We start from the raw sequence: 23,213 nt of genomic DNA on the forward strand, positions 1-23,213 counted from the left end.
TTGCAGCATTTTCCTCAAACCATGCATTTTGGCCTCGAAATTCATCTGGATATAAAGTCTCTGTCTGCGGGATGGCCAACAGCACTTGAATAGCTGGAATTTCCGCGGTAAAAGCAAGTGTCATTGCAAGTCTCTCCTTTTCTATATATCATCAGCAAAAGCCCTACTAGACCAACAAGCGCCATGGCGATATATTGAACTGGTTCCATTATTCATAAGCTGTGTAATTTTTCAATTACGAGGATAGGGTATGTTGGATAAAAACAAGGCGGAGATTTTGTGTCCCTTGACAATGGGTGGAAATAGAGATGATAGGCAAGTGAGGAGGAGCAACAGCAGTGGCAGCAACGGCAGGGGAGCTGTTTAAAAGCAATTTACCAAAAAGGGGGAGACCATGCGAGATAAAACAGAGAGAGGGAGAGAGAGAGAGAGAGAGAGAGAGAGAGAGAAGAACGCGGGTTTAAAAGTGGACAAGATTTTATATAGAAGTTGGGTGTAGGAAGCTGACAAGAGGAAGAAGGGGTTTTGGGGATGAGGATGATGGTAATGACTCAATTCTGTTGATTGCAAACGATGTTTCTCTCCTTCTCTCTTATTAGTATATCCGAATGGGCTTCTGCAACAGGTGGACAGCGATGATAAAACAAGAAAAAAAAAAAAAAAAAAAAAGAAAAGAAAAGAAAAAGAAAAAGAAAAAGAAAAAGAGGTAAGGCATCGAGCCAAAGAACTGTATTAAATGATAATTGTTGGTCGGCAGCAGAAAGCAGAGCTGCGAGGCCCTTACTCTATCTCATATCATGGAAAAGGGAATGGAACGGAACGGGTTCAAAGTTTTCGAGTACTGTAATCCTCCCCGAGATACAGTTACCGGGGAAGATATAAGACGGAATGACGAAGAAAAAGGGGACGGGATTTCGAAGGTGGCTTGATGATATAAAAAAAAAAAGGAGAGGGAAGGGTAAGGGAGGACAAGTCATGATATATCTTCGTGGCACGGCGTTGCGGACCCGATGGTGTAGGTGTGTGCAGAAGGGTATAGCCAATGTCGCGCCGGCAGAGAGAAACAAAAAAGAGAAAGGAAAAAGATATAGAGAAAGAAGCAAGAGAAGATGGCCGTTGCGTAGTGGTTGATGATCTACGGCGATGCCCATCCTCCTGCAACTTTAACCCAATCCGCTAGACAACTGCCATGCTTGCCTTCCACGTCGACGATGTCGGTATCACAGCGACATCGACAGCCAACGCCGTTCTCCTTGGGTGGATCTGGAGAGTCCCAGTATTCGTCCTCTTCTTGGCGAAGCTTTGGGTCCAGAGTGGTTTGTTCGAGATATGGATCTCGAACGCGTTGTCTGGCTGGAGCATTGGCGGGACAGTGCTGGATGGTGGTGTGACGGTATCCAAAATCTCTGAAGTAGTGAATGTCAGCTGGTGATAGAAGTGCGCCGGCAGCAAGAGAGTGGATAGGTGCATCTCCCCACTAGTGAGAATGGTTTTCGTTAGCATCCGTATTCAAGATACTTATATATGGAGGATGGGTAGAAACAAGACGTACTCTTTCATTCCAAAAGCCACCACTCCTATCCATCATCGTGAAGAAGTCTTCGTAAGCCTTGCTACGGAAGAAATCCAACCGTGCGATCTCGAAGTTACTCCAGAAATGACACATATTGTACGTCTCGCCTTCCATTGCCTCGGGATCAACGTCTTTGAGGCCGGCGGCACCGGGCTGGGTCTGTAGAATTTCATCTGGGAGGGCATTGTTCTCTTCTGCCGGCTTTTCCTCCTCAACGGGGTCCTCGAGAAACATTTCCCATAAACCCTGGGAAGTGATGTTGTTCGTTCGTTTGTAGGCAGACGCATAGCGGAAGATATTCGGCACGGTCTCTTTAAGTTCCTTGACGGCAATTGTGAAGCCATACGTCTTGTTGTTCTTAGCCATCTCTAGGAAAGGGTCACTGAATGAAGGTCAGCTGATTGTCTAAACGAGAGGGATTCAGGGCAACGAACTAGGTGATATCGCAGAAGTACTTGATCTCTGGCTCCAGGCGCCAGTACCACTCATACTTCATTAGCAGCTCATGTTTATAGAAGAACCTAGACAGACGTTAGTATCCAGGGAAGTATGGGTGTAAGACAAGACGACGACGAACCCAGAGTAGAATCGACACATGTGGTGATAGCTCTCCATTCCTCCATACATAATAGCAGCGTCTCCCTGTTTGCGGATACCCTCTTTGGCTACCTCAGCATCGGTCCAGTCAGGGTATCCCCACATTGACGAGTCGATCTTGCCAAACTCCACGCTGGATTTGGTGTAATTGGTGACGGTATCCTTGAAGTTATCGTCGAAATCTCCATCGTTCAGGAATACATATGGGTAGTTGTAGTATCGATTGAAGTGGCGCTCGATCGACTTCATAGACTGGATTACACCCTCCAGCTCCTTGTTTCTGGCCAGGACGACGAAAGCGGCGTTTGCTCTAGGCTGGCTGGTGTCGATTTCTCTGCAGCCTACTTCAAACACTTTGTCATATTTCTCGCTGATTTTTCTGATTTCCGGGAGTATAGCCATCAGTATACACTTCGTACAAAAATTCGATGTAGCTTACGTGTTAAGGAGAACATACCGTATAGAAGGAGGAGTACCAGTGGGCATCAGCATCCCACCGGGAGAGGAAGGATGGGTAACGAAGAGGAGGACAATAAGGATTATTACAATGCATGGAAATAGTAAAACAAGGCCCAGAGGGATCGAAATAGAAGAGTTCCTCCGTAGTCGTATGCGGCGTTTAAAAAAAGCGAATCTCGAAATTATCGTCCCCTTTTCATTGGTAAGACTGCCATCTAGCGGCGAAGGGGAAAGGATGCCAGGCACACTCTTCGTTAGTCGCTTCATTATCCCCATGATGGCGACGGGTGTGTGTATAGCAGCGCAGAATTGAGGCGGGTTCTTCTTCCTTTTTTTTTTTCCCTTTGCTGTTGCTGTGTCTTTGTTGCTTCTTAGCTGAAGAAAAGGAGCCGAATTCGAAGCAGCAAAGCTCGAGGGCGTCTCAGAGCTTGCAATCTGAGAAGGAGAAAGACGCTGCAGACAACGAGGGAGTTCAAAAACGAGCGACGGGGTCAGAGGAATGTGATGGTTGTTGGCTTGGAGTCGACAAGACTGGCCGCGGATGGCGAACGGTGACGAAGCACGATGGGGATGGGCGGACGGCAGACGGGGGGGGATCGACTAACGCAGAGCCATCGAGAGCATGAGAAACCGCAGACGAGACAGGAAGACAGTCGACGACGCTCTTCTTCTTCTTATTCTTCGTCGTCCTCGCAGGCTTCGCTGGGCTGGTGATGTTTCTGCTTGTCTTTTCTGTCTTTCCGTCGTCGTCGAAAGCGAAAAGAAAGTTGAAAGAGAAGAAACACGCCAAGACTTCCTGACCAACCGGGAAAAAAAAAGGGAGAGGAAAAGAAAAAAAAAAATTAAAAAAATAAAAAGCAGTCAAGTCGAAGCAGAGATTTGACTATCGCCAGCAGGACAGCAAGCAGGCGAGGTGGGTGGCCTTTACGGGCACTGATGGACTCGCAGGAAGCGCCGCTCTGCTGCAGCAAAGGAGTCAGCCTTGCAGGCGCTGGCGATGGTGAGCGGAAAGCAGATATCAAAAGCGCATCAGGCGAAGCCCCTGAAGGATCCTACGGGCGGTTGAGTTGACTGAGGACTGAGCCAGCGTATCAGAAGGCCTTGAGTGTCTCTTGGTAATAATATGATGTTAAGCCTCTTCTTCCTCGCTGCTTCTCTCGTATCCCGCCGTCTAGCTAGCGCTCTCGCTCCGGTCGTTGGAGGGGCCGGGGGAGCGGACCTGAAACTGTTCGAGGCCACCGCCTGTGGACCTGGAGAAGAGACGCCCGTCTCCTGCTTCACAGGGGCCATAAATAACTACGTGAGATAGATGAATGGCAAAAATGGCATTAAAAGGACCGCTGCAGTACTTCCTGGATCCCGTCAGGCGGAGGACTCTCCTCTTCTAAAGATCGAGGGGTGGCGTCTTCTATAGGATTCCTACTTGATATCGCCTTTTTTTTTTTCTATTTTCCTTTCCTAGGTAGTTTTTTTTTTTTTTTTTACGGGATGACATTGCACCTACAACTCCCAGCAGCGGAAGATCGATCGACTGCGATGGATGCGATCGCCGCAGAGGGACACACAGAGAGAGCTGGAGTCCGTCGGAGCCAGATACTGGATGCCTTTTCGCCGGTCAACGAGAACGGGAGCTTCGAGTTCGACCGGGTGCTGAAGCGAGGCAAGGTGCTGCGGCGGTCGAAGAGCAAGCATGTACGCTTTACCACTCATTGAGAGATGCCATCGTCGGCTGGCTGATCGATCGATTGAACTGGCTGGCTGGCTGGCGGACTGACTGACTGACTGACCGTTTGTATGAGTAGGCGTTCAAGTCGTCGTGGAAGCCTGGATACCTCGTTCTGCGGCCGAACCTGCTCTCGCTATACAAAGACAAGGAAGAGGCCCAGCTGCAGCTCGCCCTCTCCCTCTCCGACGTCTCGGCCGTTGCCCATGTCAAGTCAACGCCCAGGTCGAACAGGCCGAACGTCTTTGGTGTCTTCTCGCCCTCGAAGAACTACCGCTTCCAGGCTACGTCGACAGAGGAGGCGGAATCATGGGTTGAGCAGCTGCACCGCGAGTGCTCGGTCGACTATCCAGACTCGGTCGTAAACTACTACGAACAGATACACGGCCGGAAGCAGACCATCGCGGAGGCAGACGAGAGTGCGGCTGAGATGTCCGAGGTTGAAGGCAGAGGAAGCACGGCGGCTCTGGGACGGACTCCTTCTCTATTGACGGCACCTGCACAACCTGGTCGCGTGAAGCGCAGAACTACCCAGGACTATTCAGGCAACGAAATCACCTCTTGCTCTGAATTCTCTGATGCTGCCGGCCAGTCTTTGCCTTCTTCGAGGTCTCAAGCAGCGTTTAACCGGAAATCCTGCTCTTATAGAGACAATCAACAGCCACCGCAACAACAAGAGCAACAGAGTCTACGCCGCCTGGCCAGTAGCCAGAGTGAAGCTGCTCCGAGCCAGCCAGACCCAGAAGGCGTCATATTCCAGGGATATCTGCAATGTTTAAAGGGCCGGAAGGGTGTCCGCAAATGGAAAAAGCTATGGACGGTTCTCCGAGTCCAGAGCCTCTCCTTTTACAAGGACCAACACGAATACTCGGCTGTCAAGATCATACCAATGACCGACGTCATCAATGCAGCAGAGGTTGACCCCCTCTCAAGGTCAAAGATATATTGTTTTCAGCTCATCACCGAAGACGTCACCTACCGTTTCTGCGCCTACGACGAAGAGTCTGTCGACAAGTGGCTCGGCTCGGTCAAAAGCGTGCTGATGAGACTGCAAGACCCATCCATGTACCCTTCAACAGGAGCTCTGAGCGGCTCCTTGAACACCCGTTGTTAAAAGCAAAGCTCTCTTACTTTAATTTTCTGCAGCTGAGCTCCTCAAACTAAATCTCCCCCTTTTTGGAGCATATCGCTACTTCTAATGTTAATACCCTTCTGCATCCAACGTTCCAAGCGACCAGCAGGCCTAAAATCAATGCATTAACCATGCATATCTGATTATTCTACACATCAGAGCCATCTGTATATTCTTTCTTTTCGCTCTTTCTTTCCGCCTTTTTTTCCTCTTTGCCTCCTCTTGGGCTACTAATGAAATGTGAGGCTGCTGCAGATGCATTCCCTCCCTCAAACACCATCTTCTATCCCTTTCATTTGTCTAGCGTTTGATCGACTCAACCCGGACGACACTTTCTGGACATACTACCCACTACCCTGTCGAGTTGGGGCTATTTCCTGGCTGTTATTGGCCATGTCTCTTTAAACAAATTAATTTGTTTAATATCATGTTTATGGAGATTTGTCCTGTCACTATTATATATACTACATACGATCCCATCTCATCCCAAGTGCCATCAATCAACACAGGTGCGATCTACCTTTCATCTGCCTTTCTGTAAAAAGGTTTAACCGAGTCTTATAACGCCCAGCTATTGCCACAACCTGGAAACCTGCCCCTTGCTAATCTACTTTTTCCTTCGCCTTTTCTAGACTTTCCGTGCGTAACATTAAGGTGTCGTCGATTACGAAGATACTTTCTTAGTAAGCTTAAGCTTTTCAGCCTCATCAGCCCTCGTGACCAAGGTCCCGTGACATCGTCAACGATCCATGGATCCGCCGCGCTTTTTCGACAATAAAGAAAGCGGAAGACGACGAAGAGAAGAAGCGAAGGGAAGCAAATACAGCTAGGCTTCACGGGTTTGGCGTGAAGATATCATTAACACACCTTTCGCTCTTTATAAATATTCTCTATTCATTGATTTCTCTTTCACACGCCTATTCTTTAACCATCCACATTCTTTACTCGACACTGAATAAGCTGCGAGGGCAACAGGGTCTGCCTGCAGCCTTGTGACCGACGATGGGTTTTTTCGACCACCTTCAGAAGAAAGGGACAGGTGTGATACAGGCCCAAAAGGCTCAGATACGCAAAGTCGAATGCAAGCCGCCCATCGTCCGGTCCTCATCGGCCCCATCACACCCCGTGAAACCCCCCTCCGAGCGCGCGCACTCCGAATCATCCGCCAAACGTACCGTCACCTCTCCACGGAAATCGACCTTATCCGACTCTACTGGAACCGTGAAAAAGAAGGCTGCTGTTGCTAGCAAGTCCGATCATCTAGCCGTTAACCCGCCCCGTTCAAGATCCGTGTCCCGCAAGCGATCGTCCCCCGCAGTCCAACAACTCCTTAGCAGTAGCGATGACAGCGAGACCGACGAGTCTCTGGATATCCGGTTATCGAAAAGGACCAAGGTGAGCGCGAGCGCGGAGCCAGATCTAAAACGCCAGTTACGCTCTGAGATTGCGTTTTCTGAGACTGCCGAACACTCATTCCCGATGGTCCATGCCTTGGACATAGCATCCATCGAGAAGAAGACGCCGGGATTCAGCAGTGCTTTTAAAGAGCCCAGCGGGTGCACGACAATAGCTCTTCAGTATCCCACATACTCGCAGAGGGAGAGGTATCAGCTGGTCATACCACGAGAAAACGACGGGTTCAAGCCGTTGGAAGATATTGTGCAGGTAGTTGAAACCGTATCACACAATTATATCCCCGAGGATGAGATATGTGCTTTCACCGACGACTCCACCGGCTATATCCGTCTTTTGCGGCGTGCCATCAAACAGGAATCGCCAAAGGACTTCTGGAATGCGGTGAAGGCGTATAATGAAACCATCGGACGGCTCCGGGACGAAGGCGTTATTGCCAAACACCTCGATGCGATGCATTCGCTCTCGCTGCCGTGGGTTGAGAGAATTTTAACCCAGGTGTATAGCCGAACTGTCTCTCTGCGTGTGGAATCACTCAAGAAGTACGAAAGCGGAACTGATAACGTCTATGGAGAGCTTTTACCCCGCTTTATCTCAGACATATTCCAAAAGACGCATTTAAAATCTGACCAGGTATTTGTCGATCTGGGTTCTGGTGTGGGCAACGTTGTCCTCCAGGCCTCCCTGGAAGTTGGTTGTGAGAGCTGGGGCTGTGAGATGATGCAAAATGCCTGCGACTTGGCCCGTCTGCAACAGGCTGAATTCAAAGCTAGATGTCGTTTATGGGGCCTGTCATCGGGCAAAGTGCATTTAGTCCAGGGTGACTTCTTGGACAACGAACGCATAGCTAAGGCTCTACGGCGGGCTGACGTCGTTCTTATCAACAATCAGGCTTTCACCCCGGAGACAAATAACAGGATAATCAATCTTTTGCTTGACCTTAAAGAAGGTTGCCAGATTGTATCACTTAAATCCTTTGTTCCGACAGGACACAAGATGCAAGCCCGAAACCTCAACTCACCCATCAACCTGCTTTCAGTTGAGAGGCATAATTACTGGTCTGACTCTGTTAGCTGGACCAATGCTGGAGGCACCTATTTTATTGCGAAAAAGGATAGCTCCAGGCTACGAGCCTTTTCAGACTCTCTTTATAACTGAGTGATTCTACACTCTTCTCTTTACTTTTTTTTTTTTTTTTTTTTTTTTTTTTTTTTTTTTTTTTGGATGCAACGACCTAGACCGCTGCTGCGTTTATATCCCTTTTGAAACGTTGCTGACGATTATAGATGGATATTGCCGCAATTATTAGACGTTTTAGTTCTCCTGCTTTTTTTTTTGGTCACCTCCCAGAGCTCTCGCGAGCCATGCATATCCCGTTACTTTTTTTTCCCTTTCCCTATAGATTGGTCATTGTCTATAAAGTGGTCGAAGTGTTGTTAAACTCATTTCTTTCTTTGGAGAACACTCGTTGGATTGGCGGTACTTTGGTGGTTTATACCCGGACGGCTGGAATGGTTGGGTTCGGGTTTGTGTTATCGTTTGAGCAAGCTTGACAGTGACAGGTGATTTGGCGCTTTCCGTATTTAGAGAACTTTGTGGTTATTAGACAAAGAAATTGCAAATCAATGTACATTTAGTATCCTGTTTATTTAATTCATCTAAGACCGCGTAATGAGACTCCATCACCTATCGACAAGCTGTCCTATCATTAACCCTCGGGGCGTATACACCTAGATTATGAAAACCTGGATGCTTTGTTCATTGCTTCGGCTTCCTGTCCCATTCTTGCCATCCATCTATCTACGAGCTGTTGATTCTCTTCTTCAAACCTCTTAGCCCGCTCTTCGGCCATATTAAATTGTAGATTCAGTGACACAAGCTCATCCTGGACATCCTATAATCTTATAGGTTAGTATTTCTATTAGAATAAAGGTATCAAGTCGGAACGAACGTCAAGTAGCTTAGCCTTCCCCCTTAATTCCTCATCCCTATCCCTGAGACGGATCTGTAGCTGTGTTCTTTCTACAGCCAAATCCGCTACCCTCTGTGACTCTGTATTCAATTTTCTCATGAGCGTATCTAACTTAGCGGTGGCTTGCTCAAGCTTATTTGAGAGTTCTTCTCGCGCTTTTTGTGCAGCAGCCAAATCTTGATTCGCAGTAAGCAGGGGGCCTAGCCCTGATATGACAGCAGGACTATCATCCGGGCTCTGGTATTTTTTGTCTTGGTGGGTATCAGTGCCTTTAAACCTTGAAAGGTTTTGGGCATATCGAACGGCTTCAGCTCGTTCCTTTTCCAGGCTGCCTGAGCGATCAGCTAAGCGGGTATCTAGGCTGTCGTTTAGTAAACCACAAGCATAGACAGGGTTATAGTGAAATGTTATAGAAGGACATACAGGCCTCCAGAACGGAAATATATGCCTTTTCTCGCTGGTCCCTGATACGCAAGGCTGCAGAGTAGTCCTGCCTCCAGCTTGACATACTGACCGTGAAGCTAGGCCGAGGCAAGTTTGCACGTGAGGGTGAAGATCGCTGTGTGTAAGGGATAGTGATGGAGAGCAAGGGCCGTGGGGTCAGAAGCTCAAGGAATTGTAAAGCCAGGCACGGCGGACTAAATGGACCATCGGGTCAAAGTTCTTTTTTCCCTTATATAGATAAATATTTACACACCTTACCTAAGCACCCTTTCCTTAAGGACACACTCTCTTTTGCCGACGGCCTGGCTTCTCTCCCTAAGCCTGCTCTCTCGCTCTCTTCTCTAGGCCCTCCTTACTAGTGGCTTCTCTTACTTAAGACTCTTACCTCTACTAGAGAGTATGTTTAGAGAGCCAGGATTAAGAGAGAGCAGGCTTAGGGAGAGAAGCCAGGCCGTCGGCAAAAGAGAGAGTGTCCTGAAAGGGTGCTTAGGTAGTTAAGATAAAACACAGAATATTCTACGTAATAATGAAGTTCTTCTATTATATCTATTTATTCTATATCTATATTAATATACCACCTCTCTGCGAGTTTTTATATATAAGTTGGCTATGAAAATGTATCTTGACCCGATGGCCCATTCACTCCGCTGTAGTAGGAAATGAGATAAGGACTTCTGAGGCAGGCAGTTATAGGTAGCGGTCTCTCTATTCCCTGCGGTGTTGCTTCCGAAGGAACACTAGAAACGCTCTGCAGCGTACCCCTTCATATATGGCGTGCTGCAGAGAGGTCTGTCGCCCGTAGCGTGTCTATCTTGCGACCTGCATGACGTCGCGGTGACTTGCGGCTAAGCAGCGGCTGGTCTTGGCATTGCGACTAAGCCTAACGCTCGCAGGGCAAGCAGCTTGGAAACAGGCGGCTAACCATTATTAACTAGTTACTAGGAGTGCCTGTATTGTTCAGGTACGGCTTGATTCTCCCAGGGAAGCCCATAAGACCCGTTGCAGTATCTAGTTTCTTCTGTTGTCTCAGAGTGTTCCAAGCGTAGCAGGTCAGTCAGTAGCCGTAGCAGGTTCTCCTCTACAAAGCAATCAAGCTCTAGACAACCGTGTCTCCATCGTCTTGCATCCCTGTCTCTGCCTACATCAATCCCATCTCCTCTTGTTTATACGGGCTGTGTCCATCATGTGACGCTACCAGGGGAAAATAAGGGTCGTGGTCTTGGCGCCCGTGTTATGATGTTATGCAACTTCAACTTCGCTGGAAGCTCTAAACACCAAATAACGACCCTCATCACCTCCTCATCGCCTGCAGAGAACTCTGGTTATACAGATATAGTCAGAGTAGAGCCGTATAGTGTACGCAGTGTCCTATATTCACCGACCGATACAGCAAAACAACTCTAGCAGCCCGGCTCTGCGTGGTGTTCCCTGACGGCGCCCTCCCGCTCTTCGACCGACTTCCTGGCAACCCGAGCTTGCCTTTTGCTGTCATACATACTACCCTGCAGCCATGGCGTCCCGCAAGAAGGTTCTATTGAAGGTGGGCTACGTGCCATAGATATAAAGACGGTCTCTCTGTCTGATGGAAGATGGGTCACTGATGCTTTTCTTCTTCAAATACAGGTTATCATCCTTGGTGATAGCGGTGTGGGCAAGACGAGCTTGATGAACCAATATGTTAGTGGCTCTTCCATTCTATACCGAGTTATACTGCTCCTTGGGAGAATCGCGATGCTAATATTTTTTCCTTGATGGCTAGGTCAACAAGAAATACAGTGCTAGCTACAAAGCCACCATCGGAGCTGACTATCTTACCAAGGAAGTCATGGTAGATGGACGACTGGTCACGATGCAGGTACATATTGAGCTTTACACCAAGCGTCACTTGGGTATACAACATACTAAATGTTTCTTCCAGATATGGGATACTGCGGGGCAAGAGAGATTCCAGTCGCTGGGAGTTGCCTTCTACCGAGGTGCCGATTGCTGTGTCCTTGTATACGACGTCAATAACTCAAAGAGTTTCGAGACCTTGGATAGTTGGAGAGATGAGTTCCTAATTCAAGCCAACTTGAGAGATCCCGAAAGCTTCCCCTTTGTGAGTAACATATTTTTATTTCTACTGCTTAGACTTTAGAAAATCTAATGCAACGTATAGGTTGTACTCGGAAACAAGATTGATGTCGAAGAGAGCAAAAGAATGATATCCTCGAAGAGAGCCTCTACATACTGTCAGTCGAAGGGCAACATCCCCTACTTTGAGACCAGTGCTAAGGAGGCTATTAATGTAGAGCAAGCGTTCGAAGGTCTGTCTTTTTAACACCTCATTAACATCTTTAAAGCGATATACTAATATGTGTATGAATAACAGTGATTGCTAAGAGTGCTCTCATGCAAGAAGAGTCCGAGGAGTTCAATGGGGACTTCGATGATGTGATCAACGTCAACCACGACAGTGATCGAGATGCCTGTGCCTGTTAATGACAATCTCAACTGATCCTCTTAGAACCCCCTCCTTCACTTAATTATCATGTTTCGGCGTTTACATCCCCCTCTGTTTAATATCGCAACCTTTTGCCCTCTCGTCTGGGATATAGGATATTGACCGTTGCATATTATCGTTTCCTTGCCGAATTTTCACTTTGCCAGAGTCACCATTCAGGGGGGGGGGGGGGGGCGGCCCATTCCGCGTTCAATGAAGTTCAGCTGTACTGAATCAGATGTCATCCCTATTTCTTGCACTCGGTTTTCCTTTAATACAGAGTGTATATATATAGCCATTTGACCTATATTATCCCTTCTCCCAGCAGCTATTATCTATTTGGAATACTCCATGATTTTCCTTCTGTTATTTGCCGTGATAAGGTGTCCTCTTTATACTTCGTTGCGCCCTTCACTCAGGCATAACCAAAATCGGTAGACCAGCAGCAAGGCCGGAGCGTTACACCAAAGCATACAGTAGCCAGCCACAGAAAGTAGGACGGGATCACTGGGGCAGAGCCTCTGTCCTTTGTTTACCCTTCTTTTTGCATGTATTACCCGGCCTGTATATGTGATATAACTACATGTCAGCTTGTCGTTAGTAGATATGGTGGCTGGTCACGGTGACTCTGAAGGCGTTCATAGCGCCAACCCGTGATACGAGGACCGAGGGCCATCCAACAATGATCAACCACAACCAACATCGACCACTGCACTCTTGGACGGAGATCAAGGTAGCCCGATAGCCCCAACCAGCATGGGCAGATGGGGTCGGCGGACCTTGGGCACTTTGCTCCTCCTGATAGTCGTGGTGCTCTGGACGACGTCGAACTTCCTTGCCAGCGTAGGTTCCCAACAGCTTCTTCACAGCTCAAGCTAAACGCTGCATATTCCTGCCATCAATAATGCAATAATAATTGTGGCTATGATTGCATGACTTGTACTTATTTACTAATCTCGATGCTGCATAACAATAACAGACTATATTCGCCGATAACACTTATTCCAAGCCATACCTGGTAACTTACCTTAACAGTGGCTCCTTCGTCTTCATGTTGGTGCCTTTCGTTGGTGGGCGAATTCACAGGCTCTGGAAGACAGGAAAACTACGAGATATCAGGTCATTTCAAGCACTAATTCGGGAGTTTGAGCGGCCTAAATCTGGGGAAGAGACACAGCCAATTCTACACCCCGATCAAGATGAAGGACTGCCACAAGAGACAAGGAATACAGGTGCACAGGAGCAACATGAGATCACCAGAACTAAGCTGGGGTTCAAAGAAACAGCTAATTTGAGCTTGGAGTTTTGTATAATATGGGTAAGCAGGACCTTCTGAATTATTTTCTGCTAATAGGTACTAACTCATATGAAGTTTGCGGTATGATATATCTATACGCTCAAGTTCAAAAATACCCTCTTAGGAATCATGCCAATCTAACTACAAGCTCAAAGGCAAACTACTTTGCCATGGCATGTCTACAGTACACAAGTGTTGCCAGTACCACTGTCTTGACCTCTACAAGTGGTAAGCTCTCCATGATGGAAATGTAGAATATGGTTATTAACATACTATTCTAGGTGTATGGACACTTATATTCGGGGCAATGATCAAGGTTGAGAAGTTCACACTCCGCAAATGCATCGGAGTTCTTACGTCCCTCCTCGGCATATTTTTAATATCTAGAGTGGATATCTCTAGCTCGACCGATTCGAAGCATGGTACTTTTCCAAATAAGTCGCCTGGTGAAGTTATTCTGGGTAACTTCATGGCCGCATTTAGCGCTGTGTTATACGGAGTTTATACCACTTTGATGAAGAGACGGGTTGAAGACGAGTCACGAGTTGACATGCGCCTGTTTTTTGGTCTGGTCGGGGTTTTCGCTTCTATAATCCTCTGGCCTGGGTTCGTGGTATTGCATTATACCGGGATTGAACCCTTTGCCCTCCCGCCGACCAAACTTGTCTTCTTGATTGTTTTGGTAAGTGTTATTATAGCCACTGGCTTTAAAGGGAGGGCTGGATTTATGCTGACTGCTGATAGGTTAATGCAATCATATCTTTCGCGTCTGATATATGCTGGGCATTTTCGCTATTGCTCACGAGCCCGGTTATCGTGACAATTGGACTGAGTCTCAACATCCCATTATCCTTGCTTGGTCAAATTATTATCCAACACAAATATGCAACTGGAATGTATTGGTTCGGTGCTACCCTTGTATTTGTTTCCTTCATAGTTGTGAACTATGAGACCCCAGCTTGACGGGTGGTCATTGAAATTAACATCAACGAGGGTTATTTCGGCTTATTTTATATTTTATTGGAAAACGCCATTATTTCGGTAAGCGTTAAGCTGATTGTTAATAACTTAGCGATAGATATCTTTCGGGAATTCCTGTATTGAAAGTTGAAGAATAGCAGACAGATATTGGCGGATCTATTCTTCTATCTACATGATTATGTATCATTTGCTCTTTTTCTTCGCCAATCTCTTTTCTGCTCTGATATCTTTTTTCATCCGAGCATCAACAATCTTGTAGCGTCCCTTGACTCCCCGAGGACGACCGGAAATGCCCTTATTCCCTCCTCTAGCTACCACAAGCTTGACGCTCTGCTTTGGCTTTTTCTTAGTGGCCTTGCTTATCATTTTCGCAATTGATTGGGCCTTATCTCTTTCACTGATGCCTTCATCCTCGGCTAACAGCGATGACTTCTTGCGTAGTTTTTCCAGCTTCTGAGCCTGTTTGAATTTCTTCCTGCTCTTGGCTTCACGGACCTTCTTGATCGGCCGGGCATTGATAGCGCGCATCTTCTCTCGGATAGCTGCCGCTGCTGCGGCAGTTATCGGCCTTTGTATTTTTGAATGTTGGTTCTCGTCATCGAGGAACCACTGCGGAAGACCGTCAACATCGCGGAATGAATACCTATGGAAACCATCGTCAACAAAGTCTTCCGTGGTTTTCTCCCCCCTGGCCATTTGATGGGCTAAAGCCATGGCTTCGGCTGTTATTATGTCGACATCTGCCAAGACTGAGTTAGGAATTGTTCATTATAAATGTAAAAATAAGTGGTTGGAGAAACCTACCAAGTTGTCCATTTTTCTTCCGTGGGTCATCGTTTAACTGGGGGTCGTCGTCATCTTCAAAGATTTCTGGCTTGCCTAGCTTGATCTCCTGGTAGCTGGAATCACTAGCTACAGACGGAGAGGGTGAAGTAGCTTCTCGTTTATTGTTGGTTTCCTCTTCTTTAGTGACAGTAGATTGTTCTTTGGCCATGCCATTTGCCTTTGTGGCACTGGGGTCATCGCTTGCTTCTCCATCCTCAACGGCTCCAAGATCGCGGAATATATCTTGATCGAAAAACATAGCGGCCTTGTTGGAAAGACCCTTGACATGGTCTCCCACAGGTGCTACAGGGAATGTCCGAGGAGATTCGTCGTCTGATTCCTCTCCTTCTCTCTCATCAGAAAAGCCTTCCCACTCCTCTGTTTCGTAATCCTTGCGAGACTTTTTGGCCCGTAATTTGGCATCTCGACTGTCGCGTGCTTCCTGGTATTGGGAGTAAAGTTCATCAAGCTGACGTTCTAATCGGTCACCGTCTTCATCTGAATCCTCTTCGCTAAAACCTTCTTCCTCTTCACTACTGCTTTCTAACGCAGCCGTCATACTACTAGCAGATATTGAGCGTGCAGCCGGTAATTTCTCTGCTGTCCGTAATCTGAACATTGCTCCATCTCCCAGGGGACCAGCCTGCTCCATTCCTATTTCCTTTGGCGTTGTCATATTCATCTGTAATCTGACAATGTCCTTTCTTTTTCGCTCATTCTCTTTTCGCCGTTCTCGTTTGTTTTTAGAAGTCTCACGCTCATGCATACGCCTAAGGTCTTCTTGGAGGGCAAGTTCCTCGTCCATGGGTTCAACTTCGGCAATCTCTTCAGTTGCTTCCTCATTCTTTGGCCCCTTTTTCACCGCTAGTCCAAATTTCTCGCGCACTTTGATCCTCCATCGCAACAGTTGTCGGAAATCCTTTTTACCGAGAACCTTGAGATCCTCACAGCACATCCGTATTTCGTTGGTTGTCTCTGGTAATCGCTCCAGTGTAGCAAGTGCGAGATCCCCGCCCGGCGATTGAGTAAATGTGAGTTTGTTATACGAACCCAAAATTGATATAGGATCTATGGTGTTTATGAACTCCGTCGCTGGTAATACTTTGTGCTGGGTCCAGTCATTTTCTTCGTATCCATCTCTCTTTCTCTTCTTCTTTTCTGGATTGAAAACTTTGGCCTCATTATTCGGGTTTGGATCTTGCAATTCTGCAAAGACATGCTTGGGGTCCAGGAACTTGGGGTCTATATGTTTGGGTGCTTTAAATCCGAGGCAGACAACGAAGATTTCAGCGGACACATTTCGAGATGATGGCGGTTTGGTGGCTTCCACTGTGGTGAAGAGCTGTTTGAAAACCCAAAGAAGAGGATTATAATCTTTTGATCTGAAGACCTTCGTGACAAAACTGCCCCCGGGTACCAGGAATTCCGTTGCTAGCTTTAATGACTGTAAAACTAATTCCGCCTGGGAGAAAGCGTCTTGAACCCAGGCAGTACCGACATTCGGCGCACCGTCGTGAAGTACTGTGTCTGCCTTCCAAGTCTTGAAGTGTTGTCGAATTGTGGCCCTGCACTTATCAGTTGTGATGTCGCTTTGGAACGTGATGACTTTAGGGATCGGCTTGATAGGGGAGAGATCAACGCCAACTATAAGGCTCTGCGATGGCATGCATTCGGCCGCAACTTGACACCAAGACTAAACATTCATAAGATGGCGTTAGGACGTCAACGGACTTTAAGCATACCAGTGGGATACCAAAAAAGGGAGGCTTTGGCTTACACCTGGGGCTGCGCAAAGATCTAGAAGGACTTTACTCTTCTCGAGAAAGCCATATTTCTTGTTCAGCTGGATCAATTTGAAGGCAGCTCGCGCGCGGTATCCCTTCTCCTTTGCCAATCGATACCACTTATCTAAACGACCTTTTCCATGCTGAGTAGCCAAATAGTCAGCAACCTCCCATTCACAGCACAAGAGACATAACAGTGAATATCCTACCTTCTTCTGGATCGCCATGGTGTACTATAATGACCCGTCCCCGAGTACTCAACTTCTCCCTCCTTGATATATAAAAACTGACCGTGGCTGGCTGTCTGCATGTATGTTCTTTCAGCACAGAAAAAAAAAAAAAAGCTCTGCAAAAGCAACTTTTCTGCCGAGCCTCACCGCCCTAATCAGTTCCTTATCAGATTCATTATTATATAATCAATGACATCACGTTACTTGAGCTACTGACCACGACGAGGCGCATCGAAGAAGCAAAAGAGACAACATCTTGAACCTCTGCAACCATTACCTACACACTTGGAGGGGCGTCCTCTTGACCAGAAGAACATGATAGACACATCTCTGCACCGCCAAACTGCGTGGTGATGCTCTACCATCGGCCTCGATGGCTCCCGCAGCGCGTGCCGCACGAGCATCAAAGGGCCAGAAAGGCAGCAGTTCACATCCACCAAGTACGAGTGGTGCGACTACCAACGAAGACACCATCAAGGAACTACCAGGAGATGGAATGGTGAGAATATTTTTGCTATTTTATTAGGTCTGCCTCTACTGACCCTCCTTTTCCCATAGAGCTGGTACCTTAGATCTTGGCCCACTCAGTCCAAGGCGGCGGCCGTTACCGAGGTCGCCCGTGAGAGCATATCGGTAGCTAGTTCAGCGGCTTCCCAACGCTCGCGATCCTCCTCGTCTTTACGAAGCACAGCCATATCCTCCCGGCCTCCTTCAATCCAGTTGACGAAAGGGGTTGGAATATCTGCGCGGTCACTTCCAGCGGAAGTTGCCACCACAAAAGTGAATATTGCATCCACAGAGGCCCCATCTATGCCAAAACAAAACATCTCGAATAATATTGTCAGGAACGTTCATAACGGCTTAAAGCCGTCCGAAGGTACGGATAAGGTGGAAGGCGGACCGAAGGAGGACCAAACACCGCAAGAAACCCAGCCCAGTGAGCAAAATAAGGGCTCACCAAATGCGCCATCAAAAACAACAGTTGATCTGCCACAGAAGGAGACACATAACGAACAACCTCGCTCGGTAGGCTGGTTCGAGTGGCTCTCAATGGCGAAGACCACAAATGAACCTTCTCCGCAGCCATCCAACCCTGCCGTTGTGAAGGAAGAGGCCGACTCGTCTAAGCCGAAGGCTGGACTTGAAGATACATGCAGTACGACCAAAGACGATATCAACAAACATGATGCCTCTGGAATCAAAGAAGTCCAGGTTTCACAATCAAGGTCGTGGCTTCAGCTATGGGGCGGATCTAATGCTAGCTCTCAAGCAAAACCACCTGAATCACCTGAATCAACATCGAATCCCCAAAGCGCGGGGAACACCATCGATACATCACACTCTAATCCGCAAGAAGAAAGTATTAATCCATCACAATCAGAAGATGCAAGTGATAAAAATCAATCTGCCGAAAAAACTACCCACAAACGCGGAGAATCGGCATCAGGATGGCTGTTTTGGCCGAGACAGCAAGCAGAGACAGGTTCCTCTGCCAAGAAAGGGGAACATGCATCTGAGAATGTGCCACCTGATGGAAACGCGAAGGAACAGGTGAAGGGGGATTCACTGGCTGCAGAGACACAAAGTATCCCGTCTTCCAAGAACTCTCGTGTCAAAACATCTACCGCTATACCTCAAGCCGCAACTCCCCCAGAAACCTCTTCGCAAACCGTCCCCAAAGAGCCCCCACTTCAGCCAGCGAATGTCCCTGCGGCTCCATCAACGAAGAAAGGGGAGCAAACACCGCCAAATCAGGTTCTGCCATCCTTCCAAACGAGTTTCCCTCTCGAGAGCAAACCTAGTTTCATCGAGCAGCTCAGTCGCCTGCTCTATAAGAAGGGATCGGAACCAAGACATGTCTTACGGAGCCAAACCACTCCGCAGATAAAAAAGGCCATTGCGATCGGTATCCATGGGTACTTCCCTACACCTTTAATACGGACAGTTATTGGCCAGCCAACAGGAACCTCTGTTAAGTTTGCATCTATGGCCGCTAATGCAATTCAAGAATGGGCCGATGAAAATAACTCACCCTGTCACATAGAAAAGATTGCGCTCGAGGGCGAAGGGCGCATTTCTGAACGGGTCGATTTGCTTTGGAAGCTGCTTCTCAACTGGATTGAGCATATTCGGGAAGCTGACTTTGTCCTCGTCTCTTGCCACAGCCAAGGTGTCCCAGTTGCAACGATGCTGGTCTCGAAGTTAATAGCCTTTAGCTGTGTGAGCAGCGCTCGGATCGGCATATGCGCGATGGCAGGTATCAACCTAGGACCGTTCGCTGACTATAGATCCCGTTGGATCAGCGGGTCAGCCGGAGAGTTGTTTGATTTTACAGACGCTGAAAGCAAAGTCTCAAAGGATTATCGGGCCGCTTTGAAGGCTGCTCTGGATTTTGGCGTAAAGGTTACTTATGTTGGAAGTATAGACGATCAACTTGTATCTTTGGAGGTGAGTATTCATCCACTAGATGACTATGCAAGTATGCTTTGGCCTCGACATGCGCTTACCGCTAGTTACTAGTCTTCTACCTTTACAACCGTTTCACATCCTCATATCTATCGTGCTGTATTTGTCGATGGACGGGTACATGCTCCCAGCTTGTGAGTCAATTATCATGAAAACATCCTCCAATGACATGTTAAACCAAAGTATCATACTTACCCGTATCTTTCTAGTCTTTCGCATCTGGTTGGGTTTACTATGAAGTTGCGTAACCTAGGAGTCTCCGACCACGGCCTGATTCGAGAACTCAGTTCTCCTCTCGCTGGGAGTTTATACACGGGAGAAGGTCACTCCCGTCTATATGAAGACAAGGACGTCTACAAGTATTTCAACCCTCCAACCCACCCACCTCCCCCCCCTTCCTTTTTTTGGGCCTCCACAGATCCAAAAAAAACCGTATATGTGCATTTTACTAATGGGCTGACCGCTTCTAGACTAGCAATAAGGTTTGCCTTAGAAACGACTGTGATCAGCAACACAGCCATCCAATTTCATAAGATGATTGCGCCCACAGCATCAACTTCAACCGCCAACCCGTACATACTTCCGTTTGCGATGCGTGGCGTCCTAGAAGAAGAATATGTTCGACATGAATTGTCAGATGAAACCATGGAACTGTTAAAACAGTTCGAAGACTGGAAGCCATCCACAAAAACATTGAAGGACGTTAAATTTCGGTTAGAGGGGATAAGGTCTAAACTTTGATACCATTTGTCTTTCCTCGCAATATATAGACTATTGACTATAACCTAATGCGTTTAAGCGGCTTGTATTTATTTGGTTTATAGAAGGATAGCGATTATCTCACTCATAGGAGCGAGGAGTTTTAATCGCATGAACATTTCTGATAGAGAACATATATCTTCCTACCAAATTTGATATTCCACGCAAGCCAGTGTATACATAGTCGCCCACGTTAAAAAGCTCCTGGAAATTTATAATGGGCTTGGGTATGGGGGAACAGGTGTAAGAGAGCCAGGGTATTCAGGCAACATTGATTCTGTATCGTTAGGCCGGAACGTATCTGACAGATAGATTCATTACAGGTAGGAAGATGTATGTAGCTAGCAATATATCATAACGAAGAGAGTTCCTAAAAGTAGTAAAAGAGAGCCGAGTAGTTAAGTATGGCTAATCTTGCGGGAATGCCGTGAGAAATGCTCCCTCAATCTCATCTATTTAATCTCATTAGTTTCCTAGTACACCTTACTTGACGTGAGATGGCCATGCTTACCTCTCATCCCACCTAGCGCTTCAAAAGCCATAGAATAATTCCGTACAGCACCAATAACGCACTCTAGGCCATGTTGTAGCTCTTCACCAAGCTGGTCTGTGTCGCTTAGCGGGCTTTCGACCATCCCCGGATTAATTGCGCGAGACTTATAGTAAAGCATAAGCATAGCGTAACTGCTCTGCATCGCGCAACAGGCAAATGAAGGCATTGTCCGAGGAACAACGGGCGTGAATCCCAGGGACGAGTACTCCTTGTCATATGTGGGCTTGGGATACGGTAGACTGTCGAACATCTGAGCGATGGATAGCGCAGCCTCCAGACATATGCTGGTCGATGTATAATTCGAGAAAGGAAACGAATCCCCGGGTATCCATCGAGATCCGGAAGTATCGGATATTGGGGAGCTGGAAGAGATGGGGCTTTCTAACTGGGTATTTGCAGGAGGCGCAGCTGGGAGTTGGCTGAAGTTACTGGAACAACAGGCTATCGGCTGTATAGTATCCTGGTATTCCAGTGCGCTTGGAGAGCTCTCTGTGGTCGGACTGCTTATGCTCGCACAAGTCAAGTCACAGTGCTTTTTGATAAATATTGGTATGTCGAGAAAGGCACGGAATCGATGTGTCTTTATCCGTGCACTGTCGGCAAAATATTGTAAGAAAGGTATGAAGTCATTATGGTGTTTGATGAAAAGAATGTTCTCACCTGCACAGCTTTATTCGTGAAATATATCGAATACTTTGAGCCGTGATACTTTCTATATCTTGAGGGGGAGCAACTGAGGATTCCTGGAGTGGTGCATCTATTTGTGCTAGTATAGATGAAGTCCAGGCCGTGAGCTTTCCCATCCGTTCAAAGATGATGGCCAGGTTCGCTTTTGCCCTCATTGCCCGATTAAAGTCGATGATATACTGGGTGGCGGCGACCAGCGCCTGCTGTGCTTGAATTAATATAGACCATGCCTAGGGAGAGAATAGTGGTTAACGAAATTGGTCAGTAGAAAACAGAAATCAGATGGCGGGTGGACGTACTCTAGAATCGGATGTAAATCGCGGATATGGCGTTGTAAACCGGGGGTCATGTGTTAATATCGTTATCGGCTGCGTATACATCAGCCCCCTCTACATTGTTAAAGTGATAAAAGGGGTATACTTACCACGGTACCCACAATGGATCCTTGACAAACGCAGTAGAACTATGAAGCCAGTTAGAAAGTTGTATTACTTTATGGAATCTAGTGCATGAAAAGGAATCTTCTCGTACAGTCATCCACCATGCTCTTCTTCTGGCTTCGGCGAACGGGCTGTCGTCGTGCGTGATGGCATGTAATGAAAGGTTCATTGCCATAATGTACGCCTGGCCCGCTCTATGCCGCATTTTGATCAGGTTTCCCCTTTGAGTATATTCGTATATACTTAGGATAAGAAGGGCAAGGATGCCTTCGAGGTCAATTGGGGTGAGTGGGTGGACCATCAGCCTGGTAGGTACGGTTGAATTATGGGTCAGAGCTTCGGATGGACTGGTGACAGATTCTTGGAGGTCTGATTCTGCTTCGATACTTGTAACAGCTTCTCGGGCAAAAGCATGAGCATAAGCTCTTCGAAGGAGTACTGATTCGGGTGCAAATGAGTTCGGATCCCGGGGGTGAGGGATCAACGCTAGTACGGCCGAGATAGCCAGAGTGACAGGAGATTTGGGCTTGTATGGAAGGACGGGGTCTGAGGTAGGGGTAGCTGGAGCTTTGACTGGTGTGTTCAATGGCCGGTCAACGGCTATCGGTGAGTGTGGTGGGGGGAAGATGGGGAAGTAGTAGTGGATATAAATATAGTAAGAATTCAGTCTGTGTTATCATTTGTTAGTGTTGTGTACCCGCACAGGTAACTAATGATGGTTATAGTCAAGGTAAAAAAGGTATAAAAAATATATTCTAGGATAATCATAAGTTACTCACATGTCTTGTTCATTCCCATATAACCTTACCCTTGGCGGCTCAGCGGGAGGTACAGGCGGGGGGTGAGCGGGCGTCGAATGAACCGGAACTTGTTGCTGAGCATTTGGAGGCACAAAAAGGCCTTCCAACATCGATTGAACATCGACCGGGAAATCGAGATGTCTTAACCCGGCACCCGGGACGGCGAGGTCGTCTACCTGGGTGAATATTTCTACTAGCCAGAGTCAGCCAGAAGAGAATACTGACGAAATGATATTGACCATAACGATGGTATAAAAAACGCTTGCATGTAGGACAAACCTTCGTCTATTCGGGGAACTGGATGCACAGCAGACCAGACTCTGCTTTGCATCGTATCGCCCAGGGACGAAGGAGGATCAGCCCTCTTCTTCCGAGGGCCTCCTCGCTTGCTCGGCAGATAGGAGCATTCTTTTCCCTTGAGGGCGCACTAGAGATGACAACATTGAACGTAATTGGTATGATGTCTTTCACCAAAAAAAAAAAATAAAAATAAAAATAAAAAAAAAAAAAAAGAAAGAAAGAAAGAAAGAAAGAAAAAAAGATGGAGGAGATTGTCTTTCTTCTCTTGTTCCTCTTTCCCTCTGCGCATACTCTGA

The 23,213-nt window shown here is 47.3% G+C and overlaps 9 protein-coding genes across 25 annotated transcripts; 5 read left to right on the forward strand and 4 right to left on the reverse strand.

The window, feature by feature from the left end:
* Positions 1-846: 846 nt before the first annotated feature.
* TERG_06322 (uncharacterized protein) lies at positions 847-3,112 on the reverse strand. Its single transcript, XM_003233281.2, has 5 exons — positions 2,628-3,112; positions 2,151-2,549; positions 2,008-2,094; positions 1,553-1,955; positions 847-1,477 (listed from the first exon to the last, which is right to left on the reverse strand). Exons 1-5 carry the CDS (start codon positions 2,903-2,905, stop codon positions 1,136-1,138), a joined length of 1,509 nt encoding a protein of 502 aa, XP_003233329.1. The 5' UTR covers positions 2,906-3,112; the 3' UTR covers positions 847-1,135.
* Positions 3,113-3,840: 728 nt separating this feature from the next.
* TERG_06323 (uncharacterized protein) lies at positions 3,841-6,082 on the forward strand. The gene is made up of 2 exons (XM_003233282.2): positions 3,841-4,321; positions 4,432-6,082. The coding sequence occupies exons 1-2, from the start codon at positions 4,118-4,120 to the stop codon at positions 5,464-5,466; spliced, it is 1,239 nt and encodes a 412-aa protein (XP_003233330.1). The 5' UTR covers positions 3,841-4,117; the 3' UTR covers positions 5,467-6,082.
* Positions 6,083-6,218: 136 nt separating this feature from the next.
* On the forward strand, positions 6,219-8,074 carry TERG_06324 (histone-lysine N-methyltransferase, H3 lysine-79 specific). Its single transcript, XM_003233283.2, has one exon. It carries the CDS (start codon positions 6,487-6,489, stop codon positions 8,053-8,055), a length of 1,569 nt encoding a protein of 522 aa, XP_003233331.1. The 5' UTR covers positions 6,219-6,486; the 3' UTR covers positions 8,056-8,074.
* Positions 8,075-8,632: 558 nt separating this feature from the next.
* Positions 8,633-9,377, reverse strand: TERG_06325 (uncharacterized protein; the record flags this gene model as incomplete). Its single annotated transcript, XM_003233284.1, has 3 exons — positions 8,633-8,791; positions 8,849-9,225; positions 9,293-9,377. 3 exons carry the CDS (start codon positions 9,375-9,377, stop codon positions 8,633-8,635), a joined length of 621 nt encoding a protein of 206 aa, XP_003233332.1.
* Positions 9,378-10,182: 805 nt separating this feature from the next.
* TERG_06326 (uncharacterized protein) lies at positions 10,183-11,971 on the forward strand. Of its 15 annotated transcripts, XM_003233285.2 has the most exons (6): positions 10,183-10,853; positions 10,937-10,990; positions 11,073-11,168; positions 11,232-11,411; positions 11,472-11,619; positions 11,685-11,961. In XM_003233285.2, the coding sequence occupies exons 1-6, from the start codon at positions 10,824-10,826 to the stop codon at positions 11,792-11,794; spliced, it is 618 nt and encodes a 205-aa protein (XP_003233333.1). In that variant the 5' UTR covers positions 10,183-10,823; the 3' UTR covers positions 11,795-11,961. The 15 variants fall into 15 exon arrangements, with proteins under 15 accessions (XP_003233333.1, XP_047606860.1, XP_047606866.1 ...); XM_047750151.1 differs by having other exon boundaries at positions 10,183-10,990; XM_047750144.1 differs by having other exon boundaries at positions 10,937-11,168.
* Positions 11,972-12,551: 580 nt separating this feature from the next.
* On the forward strand, positions 12,552-14,055 carry TERG_06327 (uncharacterized protein; the record flags this gene model as incomplete). Its single annotated transcript, XM_047748594.1, has 6 exons — positions 12,552-12,638; positions 12,775-13,113; positions 13,168-13,173; positions 13,248-13,320; positions 13,374-13,774; positions 13,837-14,055. The coding sequence occupies 6 exons, from the start codon at positions 12,552-12,554 to the stop codon at positions 14,053-14,055; spliced, it is 1,125 nt and encodes a 374-aa protein (XP_047604579.1).
* A 201-nt stretch (positions 14,056-14,256) lies between these two features.
* On the reverse strand, positions 14,257-16,564 carry TERG_06328 (AdoMet-dependent rRNA methyltransferase spb1; the record flags this gene model as incomplete). Its single annotated transcript, XM_003233287.2, has 2 exons — positions 14,257-14,813; positions 14,878-16,564. The coding sequence occupies 2 exons, from the start codon at positions 16,562-16,564 to the stop codon at positions 14,257-14,259; spliced, it is 2,244 nt and encodes a 747-aa protein (XP_003233335.2).
* A 721-nt stretch (positions 16,565-17,285) lies between these two features.
* On the forward strand, positions 17,286-20,119 carry TERG_06329 (uncharacterized protein; the record flags this gene model as incomplete). Of its 3 annotated transcripts, XM_003233288.1 has the most annotated exons (5): positions 17,286-17,411; positions 17,471-19,360; positions 19,433-19,512; positions 19,588-19,737; positions 19,849-20,119. In XM_003233288.1, 5 exons carry the CDS (start codon positions 17,286-17,288, stop codon positions 20,117-20,119), a joined length of 2,517 nt encoding a protein of 838 aa, XP_003233336.1. The 3 variants fall into 3 exon arrangements, with proteins under 3 accessions (XP_003233336.1, XP_047606871.1, XP_047606872.1); XM_047750157.1 differs by lacking the exons at positions 19,588-19,737; positions 19,849-20,119 and having other exon boundaries at positions 19,433-19,516; XM_047750158.1 differs by lacking the exons at positions 19,433-19,512; positions 19,588-19,737; positions 19,849-20,119 and having other exon boundaries at positions 17,471-19,432.
* A 426-nt stretch (positions 20,120-20,545) lies between these two features.
* Positions 20,546-22,948, reverse strand: TERG_06330 (uncharacterized protein; the record flags this gene model as incomplete). The annotated part of the gene is made up of 8 exons (XM_047748595.1): positions 20,546-20,589; positions 20,649-21,283; positions 21,351-21,607; positions 21,677-21,745; positions 21,802-21,840; positions 21,909-22,485; positions 22,597-22,810; positions 22,897-22,948. 8 exons carry the CDS (start codon positions 22,946-22,948, stop codon positions 20,546-20,548), a joined length of 1,887 nt encoding a protein of 628 aa, XP_047604580.1.
* Between the last annotated feature and the right edge of the window lie 265 nt (positions 22,949-23,213).

Source organism: Trichophyton rubrum (genome assembly GCF_000151425.1).
Source record: "Trichophyton rubrum CBS 118892 genomic scaffold supercont2.7, whole genome shotgun sequence".
NCBI classification, from domain to species: Eukaryota; Fungi; Ascomycota; class Eurotiomycetes; order Onygenales; family Arthrodermataceae; genus Trichophyton; species Trichophyton rubrum.

Coding starts and splice junctions, on each gene's coding strand:
- TERG_06322 (XM_003233281.2), bottom strand. CDS start 2,905: ATGGGGATAATGAAGCGACTAACGAAGAGTGTGCCTGGCATCCTTTCC. Junction 1,956..2,007: donor TACTTCTGCGATATCACCTA/GTTCGTTGCCCT, acceptor ACCTTCATTCAG/TGACCCTTTCCTAGAGATGG. Junction 1,478..1,552: donor GTGGCTTTTGGAATGAAAGA/GTACGTCTTGTT, acceptor CATTCTCACTAG/TGGGGAGATGCACCTATCCA.
- TERG_06323 (XM_003233282.2), top strand. CDS start 4,118: ATGACATTGCACCTACAACTCCCAGCAGCGGAAGATCGATCGACTGCG. Junction 4,322..4,431: donor GGCGGTCGAAGAGCAAGCAT/GTACGCTTTACC, acceptor TTGTATGAGTAG/GCGTTCAAGTCGTCGTGGAA.
- TERG_06324 (XM_003233283.2), top strand. CDS start 6,487: ATGGGTTTTTTCGACCACCTTCAGAAGAAAGGGACAGGTGTGATACAG.
- TERG_06326 (XM_047748593.1), top strand. CDS start 10,824: ATGGCGTCCCGCAAGAAGGTTCTATTGAAG. Junction 11,412..11,471: donor ATCCCGAAAGCTTCCCCTTT/GTGAGTAACATA, acceptor TGCAACGTATAG/GTTGTACTCGGAAACAAGAT. Junction 11,620..11,684: donor TGTAGAGCAAGCGTTCGAAG/GTCTGTCTTTTT, acceptor TATGAATAACAG/TGATTGCTAAGAGTGCTCTC.